The following is a 27,956-nucleotide window of genomic DNA, read 5'->3' on the forward strand; positions in this document are numbered from 1 at the left end:
GTACTTTTGACCTATGTATTCTTGTTTTTCAAATCAAATAACTCAAAAATACTGCAATACCGCTAATGCCATTTTATTAATATGATCTTTTTTGGTGCACAGGAAACAGTTTTCAGTGCAAGAATTCATTCATTTGGCTAGCTTTATGACTATTTTTTAATGTCATAACTTAAAATAAAATATTTACGCTTTCTTCATTGATGATCGTTTATATTATTTTTTAAATTCAAACTATATTAATTATTAGTTAGATTGCAGGTTTTGTAACTTGGTATACTTACCCTTTATCAATTTAAAAAGCATAAGATGCTGATTGTGTACAAATATAGTCTTAAAACACAGAAATATAAAGTTATAATTACAATGTGCCACACCCGGGCCACACCCCCTCAAGAAAACACGTGTTTACTAAGCTGTTTATCTCACTTTACAACAGTAAATAAAGTTAACTTTCAAATATCTATTACTTATTTGGGTAAGATTAAGCACATTTTTACTTACAGCCCAACATATCAGTTATTTGTTACACAACTTTGCCAATAAAGGTTTTAAATAAAATGATGTAATTTTAAACCACATGACTTAGTTTAGCCATTTTTGTTTACATTTTGTATGATAAAAAAAACATTCAGGATTTTATAACCATATTCATTATTAAAATATTAACTTTACTTAAACTTTTAATAAACTTTTTAAAATTTTACTTATTTTCAAAATATTTAATAGGCCCCTCAAGTAACTTCGAGGCTATCCTCTGTAAGGTCCATTAACCCACTTACTACTACAGTAATTGAGTAATTAATCAGTAAACAATGTAACATATAAATAATTATATAATAAATAATTAGGGCTTAAATAAGCCTATAATCAGAGGCATATCTAGGTTTTCAGTGTAGGGCGAGTGCAAAAGAGAGAAAAAGGCACACAAATTTTAACACATGATCTATATAAGTATTTATATATATATATATATATATATATATATATATATATATATATATATATATATATATATATATATATATATATATGTTACGATCAAAGCCTGAAGTCGGCCAAAGAGCTTATTGGCCGATATCGCCTCCCATTGACTGGTCAAAGTCCAAAAGTTTACTTGAATTTGGCCCTTTGGCAGGCCAATCCACCTACTGACCACGGTGGACCGGCCAAAGTCTGAAATGGCTCTTGATTTTGGCCTTTGGCCGGCCAATCCACAGACTGGCCATGTGGGCCAGCCAAGTCCAAATTAGAAGATCATCTGGCTAGGGACGACCAGCCAAAGTGTAAATTAGAAGATCATCTGGCTAGGGACGACCAGCCAAAGTGTAAATTAGAAGATCATCTGGCTAGGGACGACCAGCCAAAGTGTAAATTAGAAGATCATCTGGCTAGGGACGACCAGCCAAAGTGTAAATTAGAAGATCATCTGGCTAGGGACGACCAGCCAAAGTGTAAATTAGAAGATTATCTGGCTAGGGACGACCAGCCAAAGTGTAAATTAGAAGATTATCTGGCTAGGGACGACCAGCCAAAGTGTAAATTAGAAGATCATCTGGCTAGGGACGACCAGCCAAAGTGTAAATTAGGAGATTATGAGCAGACTTTGGTTTTTTCAGTGAACTAGTTAAATTTCAGGCCACATTTCCTTTAATTCAGAAATATTTTGGCAGCCATCTGGTATGTCTGTCTCTTGGTCTTACGGCTCTTTTGGTCCATGTCGCATTGCATATATCATATAGAACGCTATACAAACAAGAGCCAAACAATACGTTACTCACAATGAAACCGCACCCAGAATAATGAAAATGCGATCACAACTTAGTCTAGATAGGACATTGGCCAGGACATCCCAGCCAGTGCACGTATTGGCCGGCCAATGTACAAAATACGTTTTCAAGTTTAAGCGCTTCAGACTTCGGCCAGTACGTCCTGGCCAATGCGCACTTTTGCCGCACTCCGGGCTTTGACCGATATTGTTTTTGCTTACTCAGTTTTCCAAATGATCTTAATTTTAAATTAAATTGAAAAAAATCCATTAATTACTATGTCCTATTTAAACACATTTGATAACAATTTTGTTCTACATTATTAGCACTGTAGTGTGTAAAGAGTGTATGTTGAGCTATTTCCCTAAGTTGTTTTTGTAGGCCTGATGATTCACCAGACATGGTGTTTGCTCCATCGTAGGACTGACCACAGCACATGGTCATTGACAGCCCTAAATCTGTTAATGCTCTAAAAGCTGTTTGAAAAAAAAAAAAAACTCTGCGCTAGCTTCAGAAGGCTCACAAAATTGAATACATTTTTCGATGGTGTCTCCGTGTTCTGTAACATATGTGACAGTGAAAGAAAATTGATCTTTTCTGCTAATGTTGATAGTTGAATCTACAATCACAGCGAAATACCTAACTATTTTAATTTCACCTATGCTGCATTTCTGTCTCCAAAAATTATATGTTGTTTTAGCAAATCATCCTTCTTAGTTAGGAGCTTAATAAGTTCCAAAAAGTCGCCTTCATTTAATGTAGCTCCTCCTAAACCTTGCGATTCACAAGGGCCCCTAAATAGAGAACTGCATCGATAATACTTTCAAGTATTATCCTGTTTTTTTCTATTTCCTTCTTTTCTGCTGTTAAAATGCCACATACTACGTTTCTGTCTTGAAAAAATCGAAATTTCTTAAGAAAAAGTTCTTTCTCTGCAATCTTGTTTTTTTTTTAGTTTCCGTGTTTCTCAATTTTGCCTGGACCTTTTGCAAAGTTTCCACAACCCAGTTTTGGATCACCCCAGGTGTATGACTTGTGTTTAAAAGACAACTAGCAAAACAAATCATATTATTTGCCTTGGGCGAATATACCTGCGAGTGTCGTATTTTTTCCCGCCCACATATCATATTGGTTTTTTCCTTGTACCAACTGGCACTTAAAGTGCCAACAAGTTACATTTTTGGAAACATCTTGATAGATATCTTTGAGGCCTGGTTGACCAAATTCAAGTAATTCATGCACTAGATCCGGTATCAGAGGTTCATCACTAAACAAATAAGGATCTGTAGGATATTCCGGATTTGTATCAATTATAGCATTAAGTTTGACTTACATTGTTCTGTCAATATCGTCTTCTAAATCGGATGTCAGCTAAAATATCTTAGGACAATAACTTTTTGTCTTGAGTCTCAACGCCCTGATTCTGCTTATGAGATGATGTGGTTGCTTGCATATTTTGTACTTGGGTATCTTCAGACACATCAACCTCTGGTTGTATTGTTGTCGACGTTAAAGGCGTGCAGCTTGAAAAATATGTATCCGGTTTGACATATTTGGATGATGTTTGTTGGCAATCTGAAATGTGGTGGTTTGATACATTTGGATGATGTTTGTTGGCAATCTGAAATGTGGTGGTTTGATACATTTGGATGATGTTTGTTGGCAATCTGAAATGTGGTGGTTTGATACATTTGGATGATGTTTGTTGGCAATCTGAAATGTGGTGGTTTGACATATTTGGATGATGTTTGTTGGCAATCTGACATGTGGTGGTTTGACATATTTGGATGATGTTTGTTGGCAATCTGAAATGTGGTGGTTTGACACATTTGGATGATGTTTGTTGGCAATCTGAAATGTGGTGGTTTGATACATTTGGATGATGTTTGTTGGCAATCTGAAATGTGGTGGTTTGACACATTTGGATGATGTTTGTTGGCAATCTGAAATGTGGTGGTTTGACACATTTGGATGATGTTTGTTGGCAATCTGAAATGTCCTTCACAAAGTTTGTGACTGTGATATGTGCTACTATTTAAAACTGTTATTTATTGAAAGCGTGATCACACAGATAAAATTTTGAAGGACTATTTTATGTATGAAAAAACGTGCTGCTTTCCACAATTACTTGTACTCAATTCTATGGACACTTTTAGCCATGCTTGTCTCCATGTCATCTTCAACTTTTCCTTTTTGTGCCTGAGACGCACTCCCTCCACTTTTGTCGGTCACCGGCAATTTTCCTGGCAGTCCCCCATGACAGTCCTGCCTCTGTGTCAGTAGGTCACTTGGTGCCAAAGTTTAAAGATTGGCTGTCATACAGTAGGTCACTTGGTGCCAAAGTTTAAAGATTGGCTGTCATACAGTAGGTCACTTGGTGCCAAAGTTTAAAGATTGGCTGTCATACAGTAGGTCACTTGGTGCCAAAGTTTAAAGATTGGCTACCATACAGTAGGTCACTTGGTGCCAAAGTTAAAAGATTGGCTGCCATACAGTAGGTCACTTGGTGCCAAAGTTTAAAGATTGGCTGTCATACAGTAGGTCACTTGGTGCCAAAGTTTAAAGATTGGCTGCCATACAGTAGGTCACTTGGTGCCAAAGTTTAAAGATTGGCTGCCATACAGTAGGTCACTTGGTGCCAAAGTTTAAAGATTGGCTGTCATACAGTAGGTCACTTGGTGCCAAATGTAACACGAAGACTTGTCTATTTACCAGAAACAATGTGACAGCTTGTGTGGCCATGTCAGATAAGGAAGACAAATCTCTTGATGCCTCTCGACTGTTGGCTACAAGCCCTATGATGAACAGCAGTAGCAGTACTAGCAACAAGAGTTTGACACTTGCCACTGCCCAGCGAAACTCTCGCAAGAACAGTGCAGAGCGCACCATACTCCATACCCGCATGGAAGACGAAGATGTGCACAAAGAGTACGTGTTTGGAGAGATCTTGGGAGAAGGCTCCTTTGGTAAAGTGTATAGAGCTCATCACATCAAGACAGGAGAAACTGTGGCCATTAAGGAGATTGTCAAAGAAAAAGTAAGTTGTAGGGTTAGCAGCGAATGGAAATACATCAGAACTATATACAATTGCCTATTTATCTCTGACTCTCTCTCTCTCTTTCTCTTTCTCTCTTTATATATATATATATATATATATATATATATATATATATATATATATATATATATATATATATATATATATATATATATATATATATATATATATATATATATATATATGGTCTCTATGATCTCTAATCATATAAGCATATAGATGGTTCTCGGTTGCAAACCGTATAAATCCAAAAATGTAAATTTTACAGGAGAGACAAACAACTGATTATTTCTTTGTTGATCGCTCTAATACAATTTTTTTTTTTAATGATAAGTGCGAAGAAACTCTCTACCGACTATACTGTAGCATTTTAAAATGAGTTTTGTTAATATTTACAAAATTTTAGCAGGTTTAAAAGATAGTCGGTTTTGTTTGGTCTAAAACTCTCGCTGCCAAACCGTCTATCTCTGTGCGCGCAGACTTAGCTGTTTTGAACCGAGAATTTCGGTCTCAGCCGCGTTCGTTCGTTTTGTCCAATGAACGTGATTTAGTTATGTTTATGTTTTTAAGTTATAATTAACACTTCATAATATTTAGATTAGTTTTGGGCTCATATTTAAATTATTTGAGTTTATTCTACATTATGGGGTCAGTTTAATTTTTAGTAGAGATGTTTTAGTACGGCTTTATGGCTTTCGACTGTTTATTCATTATGTCTGTATTTAGCACTAGACATGTTAACTGTTGAAGGTTATGCTTTATTTATTACATCTTTCTATTCACACCATTTATTTTACTAAGTCTGGTGGGTGCTGGGTTTGTAGAATGATAATAGTAAAAATATAAACTTTATTGTCAGATATATTATGAATGAGACATCACACATTAATCACATTAATAATGACTTAATGTTTACTTATTTTACAAAATGTAACAAAAAATGTGTTTATTTTTAAAATTTATTCTTTAAATAAACGTCACATGAAGAAACATTAAAATGGCAACATATTTTTAAAATCAGGCAAATCATCATAAAAATGTGTATTTATGACTTGCTTTTAGGCTTTTATCTTTTTCTGCTCTTGTACTACTTGTCAGGGGCTACAGATGAGATCATAATCCTACGAGCCTAGTTTAGCAATTGCCAGCTATCTGCTAATTCACTTTGAAGTAGATAGAAGCATCATGGTTGTACTGTAGTGCATGAATATTTGTCACATTGAATTCTTGATAGGTCTGACTGGTCTTTTGAGAGTGGCTGGTCTCTTGTATGGTAAGGCTGGTCTTTTTGAGAGAGGTTGGTGTCTATTGTCTGTTATGTGAGGCTGGTCTATTGTATGGTGAGACTGGTGTGTTGAGAGAGGCTTCTCTATTGTATGATCAGACTAATCTTTTGAAAGAGCCTGGTTTCTTGTATGGTAAGACTGGTCTGTTGAGAGAGGCTGGTCTGTTGAGAGAGGCTGGAGAGAGGCTGGTCTGTTGAGAGAGGCTGGAGAGAGGCTGGTCTGTTGAGAGAGGCTGGTCTGTTGAGAGAGGCTGGTCTGTTGAGAGAGGCTGGTGTCTTGGAGGGTAAGATTGGTCTGTTGAGAATTGCTGGTGTCTTAGAGGGTTAGACTAGTTTGTTGAGATATTCTGGTGTCCTGTATGGTAAGATTGGTCATTTTAGACAGTTTGGTCTTTTGTATGTTATGACTGGTCTGTTGTGAAAGGCTGGTCTGTTGAGAGAAGCAGGTGTCTTGTATGGTAAGACTGGTCTGTTGAGAGAGGCTGGTTTGTTGTGAGAGGCTGGTGTGTTGAGTGAGGCTTGTCTGTTGAAAAATTAATCATAAAAGCATTTACTAAAGACAACTAACCATGTCGTTAAACATTTAATTTACGCCAAACATTTTGTAAAAACATAAAAAACATTTCTTAACACGTAGATAAAACCTCAATCTAAAGCTAGTAGTGAATAAAAAATAATTAAATTTATTGCACAATCTTGTGGAAATATAATTAGAATAATATTGTTTTGATTAATATTTAGATTCTAGAATAAAGATTTAGTTTCAAAGCATTGTGTTACCCTAAAAAATTGTAAACAAATCAGTTTGGTCATTGAAAATCTGAAAATAGGCTAGATCTATATTAAACAAATTTTATTTGTTTATTATTCTTTAAAATGATAAAATGTTATAGAATGGCTGAACATAATTAATCAAACATCCTTTCCTATAAGTACTGTAACTGCTGTGGTGTAAAACTGTGTGCTTGCAGCGTGCGACTGCGTTTCTGATCAAAAGTGTACTTACAAATATAGCTATATTCGTTTTGCGCCGAGATTTTTAGCGCTTTGAAATAATAGACGGTTTGTTTAAACATTTATATCTTGATAATCATTCTACAGATTTCTATAATATTTTCAGGCGTTATGGGGAATGATACTGGCTTTTGATTTATGTAAAAAAAAAAGAAAGTTGAATTTTTTTATATAGATGGTTTGCGACCGAGACCTCGATATATACTATTAGTTTAATTGTGATTCAACAATTCTATTTGATTACAGGCAGGGAGCTCTGGAATTCGACAACTTGAAAAGGAAGTTTCAATTTTTAAAAAAGTTGATCATAGAAACATTATTCATCTTAAGGAGGTTGTTGAGTCTCCTAAGGTAAGAAAGGTCCATAGTTCAATCATTCCATAGTAGAAAGGTCCATAGCTCAATCATCCGATCTTAGAAAGGTCCATAGTTCAATCATTCAATATTAGAAAGGTCCATAGTTCAATCATTCTATCTAAGAAAGGTCCATAGTTCAATCATTCAATCTTAGAAAGGTCCATAGTTCAATCATTCAATCTTAGAAAGGTCCATAGTTCAATCATTCAATCTTAGAAAGGTCCACAGTTCAATCATTCTATCTAAGAAAGGTCCATAGTTCAACCATTCTATCTAAGAAAGGTCCACAGTTCAACCATTCTATCTAAGAAAGGTCCATAGTTCAATCATTCTATCTAAGAAAGGTCCATAGTTCAATCATTCAATCTAGAAAGGTCCATAGTTCAATCATTCTATCTAAGAAAGGTCCATAGTTCAATCATTCAATCTCAGTAAGGTCCATAGTTCAATCATTCTATCTAAGAAAGGTCCATAGTTCAATCATTCTATCTAAGAAAGGTCCATAGTTCAATCATTCTATCTAAGAAAGGTCCACAGTTCAACCATTCTATCTAAGAAAGGTCCACAGTTCAACCATTCTATCTAAGAAAGGTCCACAGTTCAACCATTCTATCTAAGAAAGGTCCATAGTTCAACCATTCTATCTAAGAAAGGTCCATAGTTCAACCATTCTATCTAAGAAAGGTCCATAGTTCAACCATTCTATCTAAGAAAGGTCCATAGTTCAACCATTCTATCTAAGAAAGGTCCATAGTTCAACCATTCTATCTAAGAAATGTCCATAGTTCAACCATTCTATCTAAGAAAGGTCCACAGTTCAATCATTCTATCTAAGAAAGGTCCATAGTTCAATCATTCAATCTAGAAAGGTCCATAGTTCAATCATTCTATCTAAGAAAGGTCCATAGTTCAATCATTCAATCTAGAAAGGTCCATAGTTCAATCATTCTATCTAAGAAAGGTCCATAGTTCAATCATTCAATCTCAGTAAGGTCCATAGTTCAATCATTCTATCTAAGAAAGGTCCATAGTTCAATCATTCTATCTAAGAAAGGTCCATAGTTCAATCATTCTATCTAAGAAAGGTCCATAGTTCAATCATTCAATCTCAGTAAGGTCCATAGTTCAATCATTCTATCTAAGAAAGGTCCATAGTTCAACCATTCTATCTAAGAAAGGTCCACAGTTCAACCATTCTATCTAAGAAAGGTCCACAGTTCAACCATTCTATCTAAGAAAGGTCCATAGTTCAACCATTCTATCTAAGAAAGGTCCACAGTTCAACCATTCTATCTAAGAAAGGTCCATAGTTCAACCATTCTATCTAAGAAAGGTCCATAGTTCAACCATTCTATCTAAGAAAGGTCCACAGTTCAACCATTCTATCTAAGAAAGGTCCACAGTTCAACCATTCTATCTAAGAAAGGTCCATAGTTCAACCATTCTATCTAAGAAAGGTCCATAGTTCAATCATTCTATCTAAGAAAGGTCCATAGTTCAATCATTCTATCTAAGAAAGGTCCATAGTTCAACCATTCTATCTAAGAAAGGTCCATAGTTCAACCATTCTATCTAAGAAATGTCCATAGTTCAACCATTCTATCTAAGAAAGGTCCACAGTTCAATCATTCTATCTAAGAAAGGTCCATAGTTCAATCATTCAATCTAGAAAGGTCCATAGTTCAATCATTCAATCTTAGAAAGGTCCATAGTTCAATCATTCTATCTAAGAAAGGTCCATAGTTCAATCATTCTATCTAAGAAAGGTCCATAGTTCAACCATTCTATCTAAGAAAGGTCCATAGTTCAACCATTCTATCTAAGAAATGTCCATAGTTCAACCATTCTATCTAAGAAAGGTCCACAGTTCAATCATTCTATCTAAGAAAGGTCCATAGTTCAATCATTCAATCTAGAAAGGTCCATAGTTCAATCATTCAATCTTAGAAAGGTCCATAGTTCAATCATTCTATCTAAGAAAGGTCCATAGTTCAATCATTCTATCTAAGAAAGGTCCATAGTTCAATCATTCAATCTAGAAAGGTCCATAGTTCAATCATTCTATCTAAGAAAGGTCCATAGTTCAATCATTCAATCTCAGTAAGGTCCATAGTTCAATCATTCTATCTAAGAAAGGTCCATAGTTCAATCATTCTATCTAAGAAAGGTCCATAGTTCAATCATTCTATCTAAGAAAGGTCCATAGTTCAATCATTCAATCTCAGTAAGGTCCATAGTTCAATCATTCTATCTAAGAAAGGTCCATAGTTCAATCATTCTATCTAAGAAAGCTCCATAGTTCAATCATTCTAAGAAAGGTCCATAGTTCAATCATTCTATCTAAGAAAGGTCCATAGTTCAATCATTCAATCTCAGTAAGGTCCATAGTTCAATCATTCTATCTAAGAAAGGTCCACAGTTCAACCATTCTATCTAAGAAAGGTCCACAGTTCAACCATTCTATCTAAGAAAGGTCCATAGTTCAACCATTCTATCTAAGAAAGGTCCATAGTTCAACCATTCTATCTAAGAAAGGTCCATAGTTCAACCATTCTATCTAAGAAAGGTCCATAGTTCAACCATTCTATCTAAGAAAGGTCCACAGTTCAACCATTCTATCTAAGAAAGGTCCACAGTTCAACCATTCTATCTAAGAAAGGTCCATAGTTCAACCATTCTATCTAAGAAAGGTCCACAGTTCAACCATTCTATCTAAGAAAGGTCCATAGTTCAACCATTCTATCTAAGAAAGGTCCATAGTTCAATCATTCAATCTCAGTAAGGTCCATAGTTCAATCATTCTATCTAAGAAAGGTCCATAGTTCAATCATTCTATCTAAGAAAGGTCCACAGTTCAACCATTCTATCTAAGAAAGGTCCACAGTTCAACCATTCTATCTAAGAAAGGTCAGTTGTTGAATTGAATTCCCTATTTCTGGTCTCCATAAAGTTTTGACCTCTGCAGAAAATGTACCTATTTGACCTCTGCAGAAAATGTACCTATTTGACCTCTGCAGAAAATGTACCTATTTGACCTCTGCAGAAAATGTACATATTTGACCTCTGCAGAAAATGTACCTATTTGACCTCTGCAGAAAATGTACCTATTTGACCTCTGCAGAAAATGTACCTAATGATGGAGTTGTGTGAAGGGGGGGATCTGGCCAAACTCTTAAAAGGTCGAGGTCATTTGACAGAATCTGACACCAAAGTTGTGATGTCAAGTCTTGCTGAAGCAATCAAGTACTTACATCAACAAGGTAATGGACACATCTACTTAGTAGCATTCATCTGCTTAACCTAGTTAGCCTGAACTTAACCTAGTTAGCCTGAACTTAACCTAGTTAGCCTGAACTTAACCTAGTTAGCCTGAACTTAACCTAGTTAGCCTGAACTTAACCTAGTTAGCCTGAACTTAACCTAGTTAGCCTGAACTTAACCTAGTTAGCCTGAACTTACCCTAGTTAGCCTGAACTTAACCTAGTTAGCCTGAACTTAACCTAGTTAGCCTGAAATTAACCTAGTTAGCCTGAACTTAACCTAGTTAGCCTGAAATTAACCTAGTTAGCCTGAACTTAACCTAGTTAGCCTGACATTAACCTGCTTAGCCTGACATTCCACAAAAAAGTTTTCAAATTTACCAAGCTGTGATGATTTAATTAAAAACATTCACTTGGTTGACTCCCTTAGTCCCTTGTAGGTTATTATATTAAAAACTGCTAAATGGGCAGATATTTCCAGTTGTAAATGCCAGGAGCTAGATATTTCCAGTTGTAAATGCCAGGAACTAGATATTTCCAGTTGTAAATGCCAGGAACTAGATATTTCCAGTTGTAAATGCCAGGAACTAGATATGTCCAGTTGTAAATGCCAGGAACTAGATATTTCCAGTTGTAAATGCCAGGAACTAGATATTTCCAGTTGTAAATGCCAGGAACTAGATATTTCCAGTTGTAAATGCCAGGAACTAGATATGTCCAGTTGTAAATGCCAGGAGCTAGATATTTCCAGTTGTAAATGCCAGGAGCTAGATATTTCCAGTTGTAAATGCCAGGAACTAGATATTTCCAGTTGTAAATGCCAGGAGCTAGATATTTCCAGTTGTAAATGCCAGGAACTAGATATTTCCAGTTGTAAATGCCAGGAACTAGATATTTCCAGTTGTAAATGCCAGGAACTAGATATGTCCAGTTGTAAATGCCAGGAACTAGATATGTCCAGTTGTAAATGCCAGGAGCTAGATATTTCCAGTTGTAAATGCCAGGAGCTAGATATTTCCAGTTGTAAATGCCAGGAGCTAGATATTTCCAGTTGTAAATGCCAGGAACTAGATATGTCCAGTTGTAAATGCCAGGAGCTAGATATTTCCAGTTGTAAATGCCAGGAACTAGATATTTCCAGTTGTAAATGCCAGGAACTAGATATTTCCAGTTGTAAATGCCAGGAGCTAGATATTTCCAGTTGTAAATGCCAGGAACTAGATATTTCCAGTTGTAAATGCCAGGAACTAGATATGTCCAGTTGTAAATGCCAGGAGCTAGATATTTCCAGTTGTAAATGCCAGGAACTAGATATGTCCAGTTGTAAATGCCAGGAACTAGATATTTCCAGTTGTAAATGCCAGGAACTAGATATTTCCAGTTGTAAATGCCAGGAGCTAGATATTTCCAGTTGTAAATGCCAGGAACTAGATATTTCCAGTTGTAAATGCCAGGAGCTAGATATTTCCAGTTGTAAATGCCAGGAACTAGATATGTCCAGTTGTAAATTCCAGGAACTAGATATTTCCAGTTGTAAATGCCAGGAACTAGATATTTCCAGTTGTAAATGACAGGAGCTAGATATGTCCAGTTGTAAATGCCAGGAACTAGATATTTCCAGTTGTAAATGCCAGGAACTAGATATGTCCAGTTGTAAATGCCAGGAACTAGATATGTCCAGTTGTAAATGCCAGGAGCTAGATATTTCCAGTTGTAAATGCCAGGAACTAGATATTTCCAGTTGTAAATGCCAGGAACTAGATATTTCCAGTTGTAAATGCCAGGAGCTAGATATTTCCAGTTGTAAATGCCAGGAACTAGATATTTCCAGTTGTAAATGCCAGGAGCTAGATATTTCCAGTTGTAAATGCCAGGAACTAGATATGTCCAGTTGTAAATTCCAGGAACTAGATATTTCCAGTTGTAAATGCCAGGAACTAGATATTTCCAGTTGTAAATGCCAGGAACTAGATATGTCCAGTTGTAAATGCCAGGAACTAGATATGTCCAGTTGTAAATGCCAGGAGCTAGATATTTCCAGTTGTAAATGCCAGGAACTAGATATGTCCAGTTGTAAATGCCATGAACTAGATATTTCCAGTTGTAAATGCCAGGAGCTAGATATTTCCAGTTGTAAATGCCAGGAACTAGATATGTCCAGTTGTAAATTCCAGGAACTAGATATTTCCAGTTGTAAATGCCAGGAACTAGATATTTCCAGTTGTAAATGCCAGGAACTAGATATGTCCAGTTGTAAATGCCAGGAACTAGATATGTCCAGTTGTAAATGCCAGGAGCTAGATATTTCCAGTTGTAAATGCCAGGAACTAGATATGTCCAGTTGTAAATGCCAGGAACTAGATATGTCCAGTTTTAAATGCCAGGAGCTAGATATTTCCAGTTGTAAATGCCAGGAACTAGATATTTCCAGTTGTAAATGCCAGGAACTAGATATGTCCAGTTGTAAATGCCAGGAACTAGATATTTCCAGTTGTAAATGCCAGGAACTAGATATTTCCAGTTGTAAATGCCAGGAGCTAGATATATAGGGGTTGGGGGCCGTAGTGTGGGGTTGGGGGCCGTAGTGTGGGGTTGGGGGCCGTAGTGTGGGGTTGGGGGCCGTAGTGTGGGGTTGGGGGCCGTAGTGTAGGGTTGGGGGCCATAGTGTGGGGTTGGGGGCCGTAGTGTGGGGTTGGGGGCCGTAGTGTGGGGTTGGGGGCCGTAGTGTGGGGTTGGGGGCCGTAGTGTGGGGTTGGGGGCCGTAGTGTGGGGTTGGGGGCCGTAGTGTGGGGTTGGGGGCCGTAGTGTGGGGTTGGGGGCCGTAGTGTGGGGTTGGGGGCCGTAGTGTGGGGTTGGGGGCCGTAGTGTGGGGTTGGGGGCCGTAGTGTGGGGTTGGGGGCCGTAGTGTGGGGTTGGGGGCCGTAGTGTGGGGTTGGGGGCCGTAGTGTGGGGTTGGGGGCCGTAGTGTGGGGTTGGGCACCCTGAGTTCCCCTGCTGATTGGGTGTCCTGCGCAGGGGGTCAGTGGTACAGTTTGAATCAATGGTGCCCATATAGTCATGTCATCTGGATGTCATGTCATCTGGATGTCATGTCATCTGGATGTCATGTCATCTGGAGCACCCTGTTCTCTCCTTGAGCGCCTACATTGATAGGGCGCCCTCCTACACTAGGGCTACTATAGCCAGTGACTACATTGAAACAAGGCAGCAAGCGATGCCCCTGAGGAAACAAGGCAGCAAGCGATGCCCCTGAGGAAACAAGGCAGCAAGTAATGCCCCTGAGGAAACAAGGCAGCAAGCGATGCCCCTGAGGAAACAAGGCAGCAAGTAATGCCCCTGAGGAAACAAGGCAGCAAGCGATGCCCCTGAGGAAACAAGGCAGCAAGTGATGCCCCTGAGGAAACAAGGCAGCAAGTAATGCCCCTGAGGAAACAAGGCAGCAAGTAATGCCCCTGAGGAAACAAGGCAGCAAGTGATGCCCCTGAGGAAACAAGGCAGCAAGTGATGCCCCTGAGGAAACAAGGCAGCAAGTGATGCCCCTGAGGAAACAAGGCAGCAAGTGATGCCCCTGAGGAAACAAGGCAGCAAGCGATGCCCCTGAGGAAACAAGGCAGCAAGTGATGCCCCTGAGGAAACAAGGCAGCAAGTGATGCCCCTGAGGAAACAAGGCAGCAAGTAATGCCCCTGAGGAAACAAGGCAGCAAGTGATGCCCCTGAGGAAACAAGGCAGCAAGTGATGCCCCTGAGGAAACAAGGCAGCAAGTGATGCCCCTGAGGAAACAAGGCAGCAAGTGATGCCCCTGAGGAAACAAGGCAGCAAGCGATGCCCCTGAGGAAACAAGGCAGCAAGCGATGCCCCTGAGGAAACAAGGCAGCAAGTGATGCCCCTGAGGAAACAAGGCAGCAAGCGATGCCCCTGAGGAAACAAGGCAGCAAGTGATGCCCCTGAGGAAACAAGGCAGCAAGCGATGCCCCTGAGGAAACAAGGCAGCAAGTGATGCCCCTGAGGAAACAAGGCAGCAAGTAATGCCCCTGAGGAAACAAGGCAGCAAGTAATGCCCCTGAGGAAACAAGGCAGCAAGTGATGCCCCTGAGGAAACAAGGCAGCAAGTGATGCCCCTGAGGAAACAAGGCAGCAAGTGATGCCCCTGAGGAAACAAGGCAGCAAGTGATGCCCCTGAGGAAACAAGGCAGCAAGCGATGCCCCTGAGGAAACAAGGCAGCAAGTGATGCCCCTGAGGAAACAAGGCAGCAAGTGATGCCCCTGAGGAAACAAGGCAGCAAGTAATGCCCCTGAGGAAACAAGGCAGCAAGTGATGCCCCTGAGGAAACAAGGCAGCAAGTGATGCCCCTGAGGAAACAAGGCAGCAAGTGATGCCCCTGAGGAAACAAGGCAGCAAGTGATGCCCCTGAGGAAACAAGGCAGCAAGCGATGCCCCTGAGGAAACAAGGCAGCAAGCGATGCCCCTGAGGAAACAAGGCAGCAAGTGATGCCCCTGAGGAAACAAGGCAGCAAGCGATGCCCCTGAGGAAACAAGGCAGCAAGCGATGCCCCTGAGGAAGCCTAAATGGTGACTCCCTTGAGCTCTCTGTGATGCCACTGACACCTCTGGGTTAGGGTTAGGATGAGGCCACTGACACATCAACCTGAAGTGTTCTACCTCACCATTGCAGAGGTTGATCAACATGGACAAAAGCTGTTTTTATTTTCTCATGCAATGCACAGTTGCATCAGAATTAGAAGCATGGGACTAATCTATAAATGGACCATTCGTTTCACTTAATTGTTAGAACAATTTCATTCGTCTGGAATTACAGCAATAACCCACAGACAAGATATTATATAACGATTCTTTAATCAACTTCATTTTCTTCTTTTTTTAATTTGTGTCAATATATACCACTCCTTAGTTTTACTTTCTCGTATACAGAGTATAGAGAAAGTATTGTAATCGAGCAAAAAAATCACTTGAAATTTTGACAGTTTTCACCATTTTACACCTCAGTCCTTCATCACATCTGGAGTTTAGAGAACTTATTTTAATTGGGCAAAAATTATCAATCCAGATCTATCAAAATTTTGGCATTTTATGTGTAATCCAGTCTGAAAAACTGGACTTTGCAATTCTGTCCGTATGTCTGTGTGTGTATGTGTGTCTGTAAACACGATAACTTGAGTACTGTTACAGCTAAGTTGATGAAATTTCATATATAAGTAATAAGTATTATATCTAATTTGTAAATCTGTATCAACTTTTCAGCAATTTCCGATAACTGGAAGTGGAACTTTTTCTACTTTCAATTTTTCAAAAGCCTATAACTTGAGTACTGTTTAGGATAGATAAATGAAATTTCACATGTAGGTAAAAGATCTAATTCTCTACCTTCTTTCAATTTTGAGTAATTTCCGTTGACCAGAAGAAGTAATTTCTGATTTCTCAAAAAAAACGCATGTGAATTTATAAAGTACTAATAATACTCTGCACTATTGTACACATATTGTTTGGCGTTTACTTGGTGCGCAAGTCTTTTTTCTATGAGATTCTGAGCTATTTTTAAAAGTTTAATTTATTAAAAATGGATTGAAAATCATGTCTATATCCCGAGTTCAGTAGTGTAGCGAGGGGGGGGGGGGGGGGCGGGGGCGACATATGTCCCCGGGCACCGACCTCAGGGGGCGCCAAAACGGGTTGGAAAAATAAATTGAAAGGTTGAGGGGGGGTGCAAAAGCGAAAGTTTGAGGGGGGGTGTGCAAATCGAAATCTCGAGGGGGGGGGGTGCAAATCGAAAAGTTTGTCCCCAGGCGCCGGGAAGGGTCGCTACGCCTCTGCCCTAGTTGCCATCCCCCATAGTGTTATATAAGAATATTCAAGAACGTTTAGGGGAGATCACTCCCGGTTTATTTAATTTGTGTCAATATTTACAGCTTAATATTGGAAAGAGTTGAATGTATTTTCTTCTTGTCTTTTCAGGAATCCTTCACAGAGATTTAAAGTTAGAAAACATTTTATTAGCAGATGACCCATCAGAGAGCAACAGAATTCATATTAAGGTGAAGGGATCCTTATACTAATTAGAATAGGTCATTGCTAGTTCTTAAGACAGATATTGCTATTGACTTAAGACAGGTCATTGCTATTGACTTAAGACAGGTCATTGATGCACCTTATGTGACTTGTCAGATTTTTAGCAGAAATCCAATTTTTTCGTTTCAGCTGCAATTTTCTTCAGCTAATTTCACTTTCTCAGAATTTTTCCGCTGATTTTTTAATTTTTGCAGATTTTTTACAAAGTTTTAAAATCACAGGAGAAAAATGGAAATAAACCTCTTTGGAAACAGCCAGCATGTTCACATATTCCTATTTAAATCCAGCGCAAATTTAGTCCAAATTTCACACAGATATTTTTTTTTACATATATATAACAATTGATGCCTATTCACAAAATATATAACAATTGATGCCTATTCACAAAATATATAACAATTGATGCCTTCATACAAATATAAAACATTTGATGCCAACATACAAATATACAACAATTGATGCCTACATACACAAAATGTAAAACAAAAGTGAAGCAACAATAACAGTTGTCAATACACAAAAAGGCCAAAAGGCAATGATGAATGTTTGTGACTTTTCATTTTATTCATCCTTCAATTTTAATCCAACTCAAGTGAAATACTGGTAGTTTATTTACATTAAAATAAGGTCACTTTTTATACACTAAAGATTATCTCATGATGAATGAAAGAGATGACATCATAACATCATATCCCACACAGATTTGAATGTCCCACATCCTACACAGATTTGAATGTCCCACATCCTACACAGATTTGAATGTCCCTTACAGATTTGAATGTCCCACACAAATTTGAATGTCCCACATCCTACACAGATTTGAATGTCCCACATCCCACACAGATTTGAATGTCCCACACAGATTTGAATGTCCCACATCCCACACAGATTTGAATGTCCCACACAGATTTGAATGTCCCACACAGATTTGAATGTCCCACATCCCACACAGATTTGAATGTCCCTCACAGATTTGAATGTCCCACATCCCACACAGATTTGAATGTCCCACATCCTACACAGATTTGAATGTCCCACACAGATTTGAATGTCCCACACAGATTTGAATGTCCCACAAAGATTTGAATGTCCCACATCCCACACAGATTTGAATGTCCCACACAGATTTGAATGTCCCACACAGATTTGAATGTCCCACATCCCACACAGATTTGAATGTCCCACACAGATTTGAATGTCCCACACAGATTTGAATGTCCCACATCCCACACAGATTTGAATGTCCCACACAGATTTGAATGTCCCACATCCCACACAGATTTGAATGTCCCACACAGATTTGAATGTCCCACACAGATTTGTATGTCCCACACAGATTTGAATGTCCCACATCCCACACAGATTTGAATGTCCCACATCCCACACAGATTTGAATGTCCCACACAGATTTGAATGTCCCACACAGATTTGAATGTCCCACACAGATTTGAATGTCCCACACACATTTGAATGTCCCACATCCCACACAGATTTGAATGTCCCACATCCCACACAGATTTGAATGTCCCACACAGATTTGAATGTCCCACACAGATTTGTATGTCCCACACAGATTTGAATGTCCCACACAGATTTGAATGTCCCACACAGATTGGAATGTCCCACATCCCACACAGATTTGAATGTCCCACACAGATTTGAATGTCCCACACAGATTTGTATGTCCCACACAGATTTGAATGTCCCACATCCCACACAGATTTGAATGTCCCACACAGATTTGAATGTCCCACACAGATTTGAATGTCCCACACAGATTTGAATGTCCCACGTCCCACACAGATTTGAATGTCCCACACAGATTTGAATGTCCCACATCCCACACAGATTTGAATGTCCCACACAGATTTGAATGTCCCACACAGATTTGTATGTCCCACACAGATTTGAATGTCCCACATCCCACACAGATTTGAATGTCCCACACAGATTTGAATGTCCCACACAGATTTGAATGTCCCACATCCCACACAGATTTGAATGTCCCACATCCCACACAGATTTGAATGTCCCACACAGATTTGAATGTCCCACATCCCACACAGATTTGAATGTCCCACACAGATTTGAATGTCCCACACAGATTTGAATGTCCCACACAGATTTGAATGTCCCACACAGATTTGAATGTCCCACACAGATTTGAATGTCCCACGTCCCACACAGATTTGAATGTCCCACATCCCACACAGATTTGAATGTCCCAGATCCTACACAGATTTGAATGTCCCACATCCCACACAGATTTGAATGTCCCAGATCCTACACAGATTTGAATGTCCCACATCCCACACAGATTTGAATGTCCCAGATCCCACACAGATTTGAATGTCCCACACAGATTTGAATGTCCCACACAGATTTGAATGTCCCACACAGATTTGAATGTCCCACATCCCACACAGATTTGAATGTCCCACACAGATTTGAATGTCCCACATCCCACACAGATTTGAATGTCCCACATCCCACACAGATTTGAATGTCCCACACAGATTTGAATGTCCCACATCCCACACAGATTTGAATGTCCCACATCCCACACAGATTTGAATGTCCCACATCCCACACAGATTTGAATGTCCCACACAGATTTGAATGTCCCACATCCCACACAGATTTGAATGTCCCACACAGATTTGAATGTCCCACACAGATTTGAATGTCCCACATCCCACACAGATTTGAATGTCCCACATCCCACACAGATTTGAATGTCCCACACAGATTTGAATGTCCCACATCCCACACAGATTTGAATGTCCCACACAGATTTGAATGTCCCACACAGATTTGAATGTCCCACATCCCACACAGATTTGAATGTCCCACATCCCACACAGATTTGAATGTTCCACACAGATTTGAATGTCCCACATCCCACACAGATTTGAATGTCCCACACAGATTTGAATGTCCCACACAGATTTGAATGTCCCACATCCCACACAGATTTGAATGTCCCACACAGATTTGAATGTCCCACACAGATTTGAATGTCCCTCACAGATTTGAATGTCCCACACAGATTTGAATGTCCAACACAGATTTGAATGTCCCACACAGATTTGAATGTCCCACACAGATTTGAATGTCCAACACAGATTTGAATGTCCTACACAGATTTGAATGCCCCACACAGATTTGAATGTCCCACACAGATTTGAATGTCCTACACAGATTTGAATGTCCTACATCCCACACAGATTTGAATGTCCCACATCCCACACAGATTTGAATGTCCCACACAGATTTGAATGTCCCACAAAGATTTGAATGTCCCACATCCTACACAGATTTGAATGTCCCTCACAGATTTGAATGTCCCACACAGATTTGAATGTCCCACATCCTAAAAAGATTTGAATGTCCCACACAGATTTGAATGTCCCACACAGATTTGAATGTCCCACAAAGATTTGAATGTCCCACATCCTACACAGATTTGAATGTCCCTCACAGATTTGAATGTCCCACACAGATTTGAATGTCCCACATCCTAAAAAGATTTGAATGTCCTACACAGATTTGAATGTCCCACATCCCACACAGATTTGAATGTCCCACATCCCACACAGATTTGAATGTCCCTCACAGATTTGAATGTCCCACATCCTAAAAAGATTTGAATGTCCCACACAGATTTGAATGTCCCACATCCCACACAGATTTGAATGTCCCACATCCCACAAAGATTTGAATGTCCCACACAGATTTGAATGTCCCACATCCCACACAGATTTGAATGTCCCACACAGATTTGAATGTCCCACATCCCACACAGATTTGAATGTCCCACACAGATTTGAATGTCCCACACAGATTTGAACGTCCCACACAGTTTTGAATGTTCCACACAGATTTGAATGTCCCACACAGATTTGAATGTCCCTCACAAATTTGAATGTCCCACACAGATTTGAATGTCCTACACAGATTTGAATGTCCCACATCCCACACAGATTTGAATGTCCCACACAGATTTGAATGTCCCACACAGATTTGAATGTCCCACATCCTAAAAAGATTTGAATGTCCCTCACAGATTTGAATGTCCCACACAGATTTGAATGTCCCACATCCTAAAAAGATTTGAATGTCCCTCACAGATTTGAATGTCCCACACAGATTTGAATGTCCCACATCCTAAAAAGATTTGAATGTCCCTCACAGATTTGAATGTCCCACACAGATTTGAATGTCCCACATCCTAAAAAGATTTGAATGTCCCTCACAGATTTGAATGTCCCACACAGATTTGAATGTCCCACATCCTAAAAAGATTTGAATGTCCCTCACAGATTTGAATGTCCCTCACAGATTTGAATGTCCCACACAGATTTGAATGTCCCACACAGATTTGAATGTCCCTCACAGATTTGAATGTCCCACACAGATTTGAATGTCCCACACAAATTTGAATGTCCCACATCCTAAAAAGATTTGAATGTCCCTCACAGATTTGAATGTCCCACATCCTAAAAAGATTTGAATGTCCCACACAGATTTGAATGTCCAACACAGATTTGAATGTCCCACACAGATTTGAATGTCTAACACAGATTTGAACGTCCCACACAGATTTGAATGTCCCACATCCTAAAAAGATTTGAATGTCCCACACAGATTTGAATGTCCAACACAGATTTGAATGTCCCACACAGATTTGAATGTCCCACATCCTAAAAAGATTTGAATGTCCCTCACAGATTTGAATGTCCCACATCCTAAAAAGATTTGAATGTCCCACACAGATTTGAATGTCCAACACAGATTTGAATGTCCCACACAGATTTGAATGTCCCACATCCCACACAGATTTGAATGTCCCACACAGATTTGAATGTCCCACATCCCACACAGATTTGAATGTCCCACATCCCACACAGATTTGAATGTCCCACATTCCACACAGATTTGAATGTCCCACATCCCACACAGATTTGAATGTCCCACATCCCACACAGATTTGAATGTCCCACACAGATTTGAATGTCCCACACAGATTTGAATGTCCCACACAGATTTGAATGTCCCACATCCCACACAGATTTGAATGTCCCACACAGATTTGAATGTCCCACATCCCACACAGATTTGAATGTCCCACACAGATTTGAATGTCCCACACAGATTTGTATGTCCCACATCCCACACAGATTTGAATGTCCCACACAGATTTGAATGTCCAACACAGATTTGAATGTCCTACACAGATTTGAATGCCCCACACAGATTTGAATGTCCCACACAGATTTGAATGTCCTACACAGATTTGAATGTCCTACATCCCACACAGATTTGAATGTCCCACATCCCACACAGATTTGAATGTCCCACACAGATTTGAATGTCCCACAAAGATTTGAATGTCCCACATCCTACACAGATTTGAATGTCCCTCACAGATTTTAATGTCCCACACAGATTTGAATGTCCCACATCCTAAAAAGATTTGAATGTCCCACACAGATTTGAATGTCCCACACAGATTTGAATGTCCCACAAAGATTTGAATGTCCCACATCCTACACAGATTTGAATGTCCCTCACAGATTTGAATGTCCCACACAGATTTGAATGTCCCACATCCTAAAAAGATTTGAATGTCCTACACAGATTTGAATGTCCCACATCCCACACAGATTTGAATGTCCCACATCCCACACAGATTTGAATGTCCCTCACAGATTTGAATGTCCCACACAGATTTGAATGTCACACATCCTAAAAAGATTTGAATGTCCCACACAGATTTGAATGTCCCACATCCCACACAGATTTGAATGTCCCACATCCCACAAAGATTTGAATGTCCCACACAGATTTGAATGTCCCACATCCCACACAGATTTGAATGTCCCACACAGATTTGAATGTCCCACATCCCACAAAGATTTGAATGTCCCACACAGATTTGAATGTCCCACACAGATTTGAATGTCCCACACAGATTTGAATGTCCCACACAGATTTGAATGTCCCACACAGATTTGAATGTCCCACACAGATTTGAATGTCCCTCACAGATTTGAATGTCCCACACAGATTTGAATGTCCTACACAGATTTGAATGTCCCACATCCCACACAGATTTGAATGTCCCACACAGATTTGAATGTCCCACACAGATTTGAATGTCCCACATCCTAAAAAGATTTGAATGTCCCTCACAGATTTGAATGTCCCACACAGATTTGAATGTCCCACACAGATTTGAATGTCCCACATCCTAAAAAGATTTGAATGTCCCTCACAGATTTGAATGTCCCACACAGATTTGAATGTCCCACATCCTAAAAAGATTTGAATGTCCCTCACAGATTTGAATGTCCCACACAGATTTGAATGTCCCACATCCTAAAAAGATTTGAATGTCCCTCACAGATTTGAATGTCCCACACAGATTTGAATGTCCCACATCCTAAAAAGATTTGAATGTCCCTCACAGATTTGAATGTCCCACACAGATTTGAATGTCGCACATCCTAAAAAGATTTGAATGTCCCACACAGATTTGAATGTCCCACATCCTAAAAAGATTTGAATGTCCCTCACAGATTTGAATGTCCCACACAGATTTGAATGTCCCACATCCTAAAAAGATTTGAATGTCCCTCACAGATTTGAATGTCCCTCACAGATTTGAATGTCCCACACAGATTTGAATGTCCCACACAGATTTGAATGTCCCACATCCTAAAAAGATTTGAATGTCCCTCACAGATTTGAATGTCCCACATCCTAAAAAGATTTGAATGTCCCTCACAGATTTGAATGTCCCTCACAGATTTGAATGTCCCACACAGATTTGAATGTCCCACACAGATTTGAATGTCCCACATCCTAAAAAGATTTGAATGTCCCACACAGATTTGAATGTCCAACACAGATTTGAATGTCCCACACAGATTTGAATGTCTAACACAGATTTGAACGTCCCACACAGATTTGAATGTCCCACATCCTAAAAAGATTTGAATGTCCCACACAGATTTGAATGTCCCTCACAGATTTGAATGTCCCACACAGATTTGAATGTCCCACGTCCTAAAAGATTTGAATGTCCCTCACAGATTTGAATGTCCCACATCCTAAAAAGATTTGAATGTCCCACACAGATTTGAATGTCCAACACAGATTTGAATGTCCCACACAGATTTGAATGTCCCACACAGATTTGAATGTCCAACACAGATTTGAATGTCCTACACAGATTTGAATGCCCCACACAGATTTGAATGTCCCACACAGATTTGAATGTCCTACACAGATTTGAATGTCCTACATCCCACACAGATTTGAATGTCCCACATCCCACACAGATTTGAATGTCCCACACAGATTTGAATGTCCCACAAAGATTTGAATGTCCCACATCCTACACAGATTTGAATGTCCCTCAAAGATTTGAATGTCCCACACAGATTTGAATGTCCCACATCCTAAAAAGATTTGAATGTCCCACACAGATTTGAATGTCCCACACAGATTTGAATGTCCCACAAAGATTTGAATGTCCCACATCCTACACAGATTTGAATGTCCCTCACAGATTTGAATGTCCCACACAGATTTGAATGTCCCACATCCTAAAAAGATTTGAATGTCCTACACAGATTTGAATGTCCCACATCCCACACAGATTTGAATGTCCCACATCCCACACAGATTTGAATGTCCCTCACAGATTTGAATGTCCCACATCCTAAAAAGTTTTGAATGTCCCACACAGATTTGAATGTCCCACATCCCACACAGATTTGAATGTCCCACATCCCACAAAGATTTGAATGTCCCACACAGATTTGAATGTCCCACATCCCACACAGATTTGAATGTCCCACACAGATTTGAATGTCCCACATCCCACACAGATTTGAATGTCCCACACAGATTTGAATGTCCCACACAGATTTGAACGTCCCACACAGATTTGAATGTTCCACACAGATTTGAATGTCCCACACAGATTTGAATGTCCCACACAGATTTGAATGTCCCACACAGATTTGAATGTCCTACACAGATTTGAATGTCCCACATCCCACACAGATTTGAATGTCCCACACAGATTTGAATGTCCCACATCCTAAAAAGATTTGAATGTCCCACACAGATTTGAATGTCCAACACAGATTTGAATGTCCCACACAGATTTGAATGTCCCACATCCTAAAAAGATTTGAATGTCCCTCACAGATTTGAATGTCCCACATCCTAAAAAGATTTGAATGTCCCACACAGATTTGAATGTCCAACACAGATTTGAACGTCCCACACAGATTTGAATGTCCCACATCCTAAAAAGATTTGAATGTCCCACACAGATTTGAATGTCCAACACAGATTTGAATGTCCCACACAGATTTGAATGTCCCACATCCTAAAAAGATTTGAATGTCCCTCACAGATTTGAATGTCCCACATCCTAAAAAGATTTGAATGTCCCACACAGATTTGAATGTCCAACACAGATTTGAATGTCCCACACAGATTTGAATGTCCCACATCCCACACAGATTTGAATGTCCCACACAGATTTGAATGTCCCATATCCCACACAGATTTGAATGTCCCACATCCCACACAGATTTGAATGTCCCACATTCCACACAGATTTGAATGTCCCACATCCCACACAGATTTGAATGTCCCACATCCCACACAGATTTGAATGTCCCACACAGATTTGAATGTCCCACACAGATTTGAATGTCCCACACAGATTTGAATGTCCCACATCCCACACAGATTTGAATGTCCCACACAGATTTGAATGTCCCACATCCCACACAGATTTGAATGTCCCACACAGATTTGAATGTCCCACACAGATTTGTATGTCCCACATCCCACACAGATTTGAATGTCCCACACAGATTTGAATGTCCAACACAGATTTGAATGTCCCACACAGATTTGAATGTCCCACATCCCACACAGATTTGAATGTCCCACATCCCACACAGATTTGAATGTCCCACATCCCACACAGATTTGAATGTCCCACACAGATTTGAATGTCCCACATCCTACACAGATTTGAATGTCCCTCACAGATTTGAATGTCCCACACAGATTTGAATGTCCCACACAGATTTGAATGTCCCACACAGATTTGAATGTCCCACATCCCACACAGATTTGAATGTCCCACACAGATTTGAATGTCCCACACAGATTTGAATGTCCCTCACAGATTTGAATGTCCCACACAGATTTGAATGTCCAACACAGATTTGAATGTCCCTCACAGATTTGAATGTCCCACACAGATTTGAATGTCCAACACAGATTTGAATGTCCAACACAGATTTGAATGTCCTACACAAATTTGAATGCCCCACACAGATTTGAATGTCCCACACAGATTTGAATGTCCTACACAGATTTGAATGTCCTACATCCCACACAGATTTGAATGTCCCACATCCCACACAGATTTGAATGTCCCACACAGATTTGAATGTCCCACAAAGATTTGAATGTCCCACATCCTACACAGATTTGAATGTCCCTCACAGATTTGAATGTCCCACACAGATTTGAATGTCCCACATCCTAAAAAGATTTGAATGTCCCACACAGATTTGAATGTCCCACACAGATTTGAATGTCCCACAAAGATTTGAATGTCCCACATCCCACACAGATTTGAATGTCCCTCACAGATTTGAATGTCCCACACAGATTTGAATGTCCCACATCCTAAAAAGATTTGAATGTCCTACACAGATTTGAATGTCCCACATCCCACACAGATTTGAATGTCCCACATCCCACACAGATTTGAATGTCCCACATCCCACAAAGATTTGAATGTCCCACACAGATTTGAATGTCCCACATCCCACACAGATTTGAATGTCCCACACAGATTTGAATGTCCCACATCCCACACAGATTTGAATGTCCCACACAGATTTGAATGTCCCACACAGATTTGAATGTCCCACACAGATTTGAATGTCCCTCACAGATTTGAATGTCCCACACAGATTTGAATGTCCTACACAGATTTGAATGTCCCACATCCCACACAGATTTGAATGTCCCACACAGATTTGAATGTCCCACACAGATTTGAATGTCCCACATCCTAAAAAGATTTGAATGTCCCTCACAGATTTGAATGTCCCACACAGATTTGAATGTCCCACATCCTAAAAAGATTTGAATGTCCCTCACAGATTTGAATGTCCCACACAGATTTGAATGTCCCACATCCTAAAAAGATTTGAATGTCCCTCACAGATTTGAATGTCCCACACAGATTTGAATGTCCCACATCCTAAAAAGATTTGAATGTCCCTCACAGATTTGAATGTCCCACACAGATTTGAATGTCCCACATCCTAAAAAGATTTGAATGTCCCTCACAGATTTGAATGTCCCTCACAGATTTGAATGTCCCACACAGATTTGAATGTCCCACACAGATTTGAATGTCCCACATCCTAAAAAGATTTGAATGTCCCACACAGATTTGAATGTCCAACACAGATTTGAATGTCCCACACAGATTTGAATGTCTAACACAGATTTAAACGTCCCACACAGATTTGAATGTCCCACATCCTAAAAAGATTTGAATGTCCCACACAGATTTGAATGTCCAACACAGATTTGAATGTCCCACACAGATTTGAATGTCCCACATCCTAAAAAGATTTGAATGTCCCTCACAGATTTGAATGTCCCACATCCTAAAAAGATTTGAATGTCCCACACAGATTTGAATGTCCAACACAGATTTGAATGTCCCACACAGATTTGAATGTCCCACATCCCACACAGATTTGAATGTCCCACACAGATTTGAATGTCCCACATCCCACACAGATTTGAATGTCCCACATCCCACACAGATTTGAATGTCCCACATTCCACACAGATTTGAATGTCCCACATCCCACACAGATTTGAATGTCCCACATCCCACACAGATTTGAATGTCCCACACAGATTTGAATGTCCCACACAGATTTGAATGTCCCACACAGATTTGAATGTCCCACATCCCACACAGATTTGAATGTCCCACACAGATTTGAATGTCCCACATCCCACACAGATTTGAATGTCCCACACAGATTTGAATGGCCC

The 27,956-nt window shown here is 39.6% G+C and overlaps 1 protein-coding gene across 5 annotated transcripts in view; it reads left to right on the top strand.

Moving 5' to 3' along the window:
* Positions 1-27,956, top strand: part of LOC131954239 (serine/threonine-protein kinase 33) — a 66,721-nt gene that overhangs the window by 802 nt on the left and 37,963 nt on the right. For all 5 annotated transcript variants that reach the window (XM_059317808.1, XM_059317809.1, XM_059317805.1 and 2 more), the window contains 4 exons: positions 4,482-4,803; positions 7,370-7,474; positions 10,602-10,740; positions 16,713-16,792. In XM_059317808.1, the coding sequence (XP_059173791.1) occupies positions 4,507-4,803; positions 7,370-7,474; positions 10,602-10,740; positions 16,713-16,792 (621 nt within the window). In that variant the 5' untranslated portion in view covers positions 4,482-4,506. The remainder of the gene's footprint in view (positions 1-4,481; positions 4,804-7,369; positions 7,475-10,601; positions 10,741-16,712; positions 16,793-27,956) is intronic.

This window comes from Physella acuta, unplaced genomic scaffold, assembly GCF_028476545.2.
Source record: "Physella acuta isolate Inbredline_101_S28 unplaced genomic scaffold, ASM2847654v3 ptg000982l, whole genome shotgun sequence".
Lineage (NCBI taxonomy): Eukaryota > Metazoa > Mollusca > Gastropoda > Physidae > Physella > Physella acuta.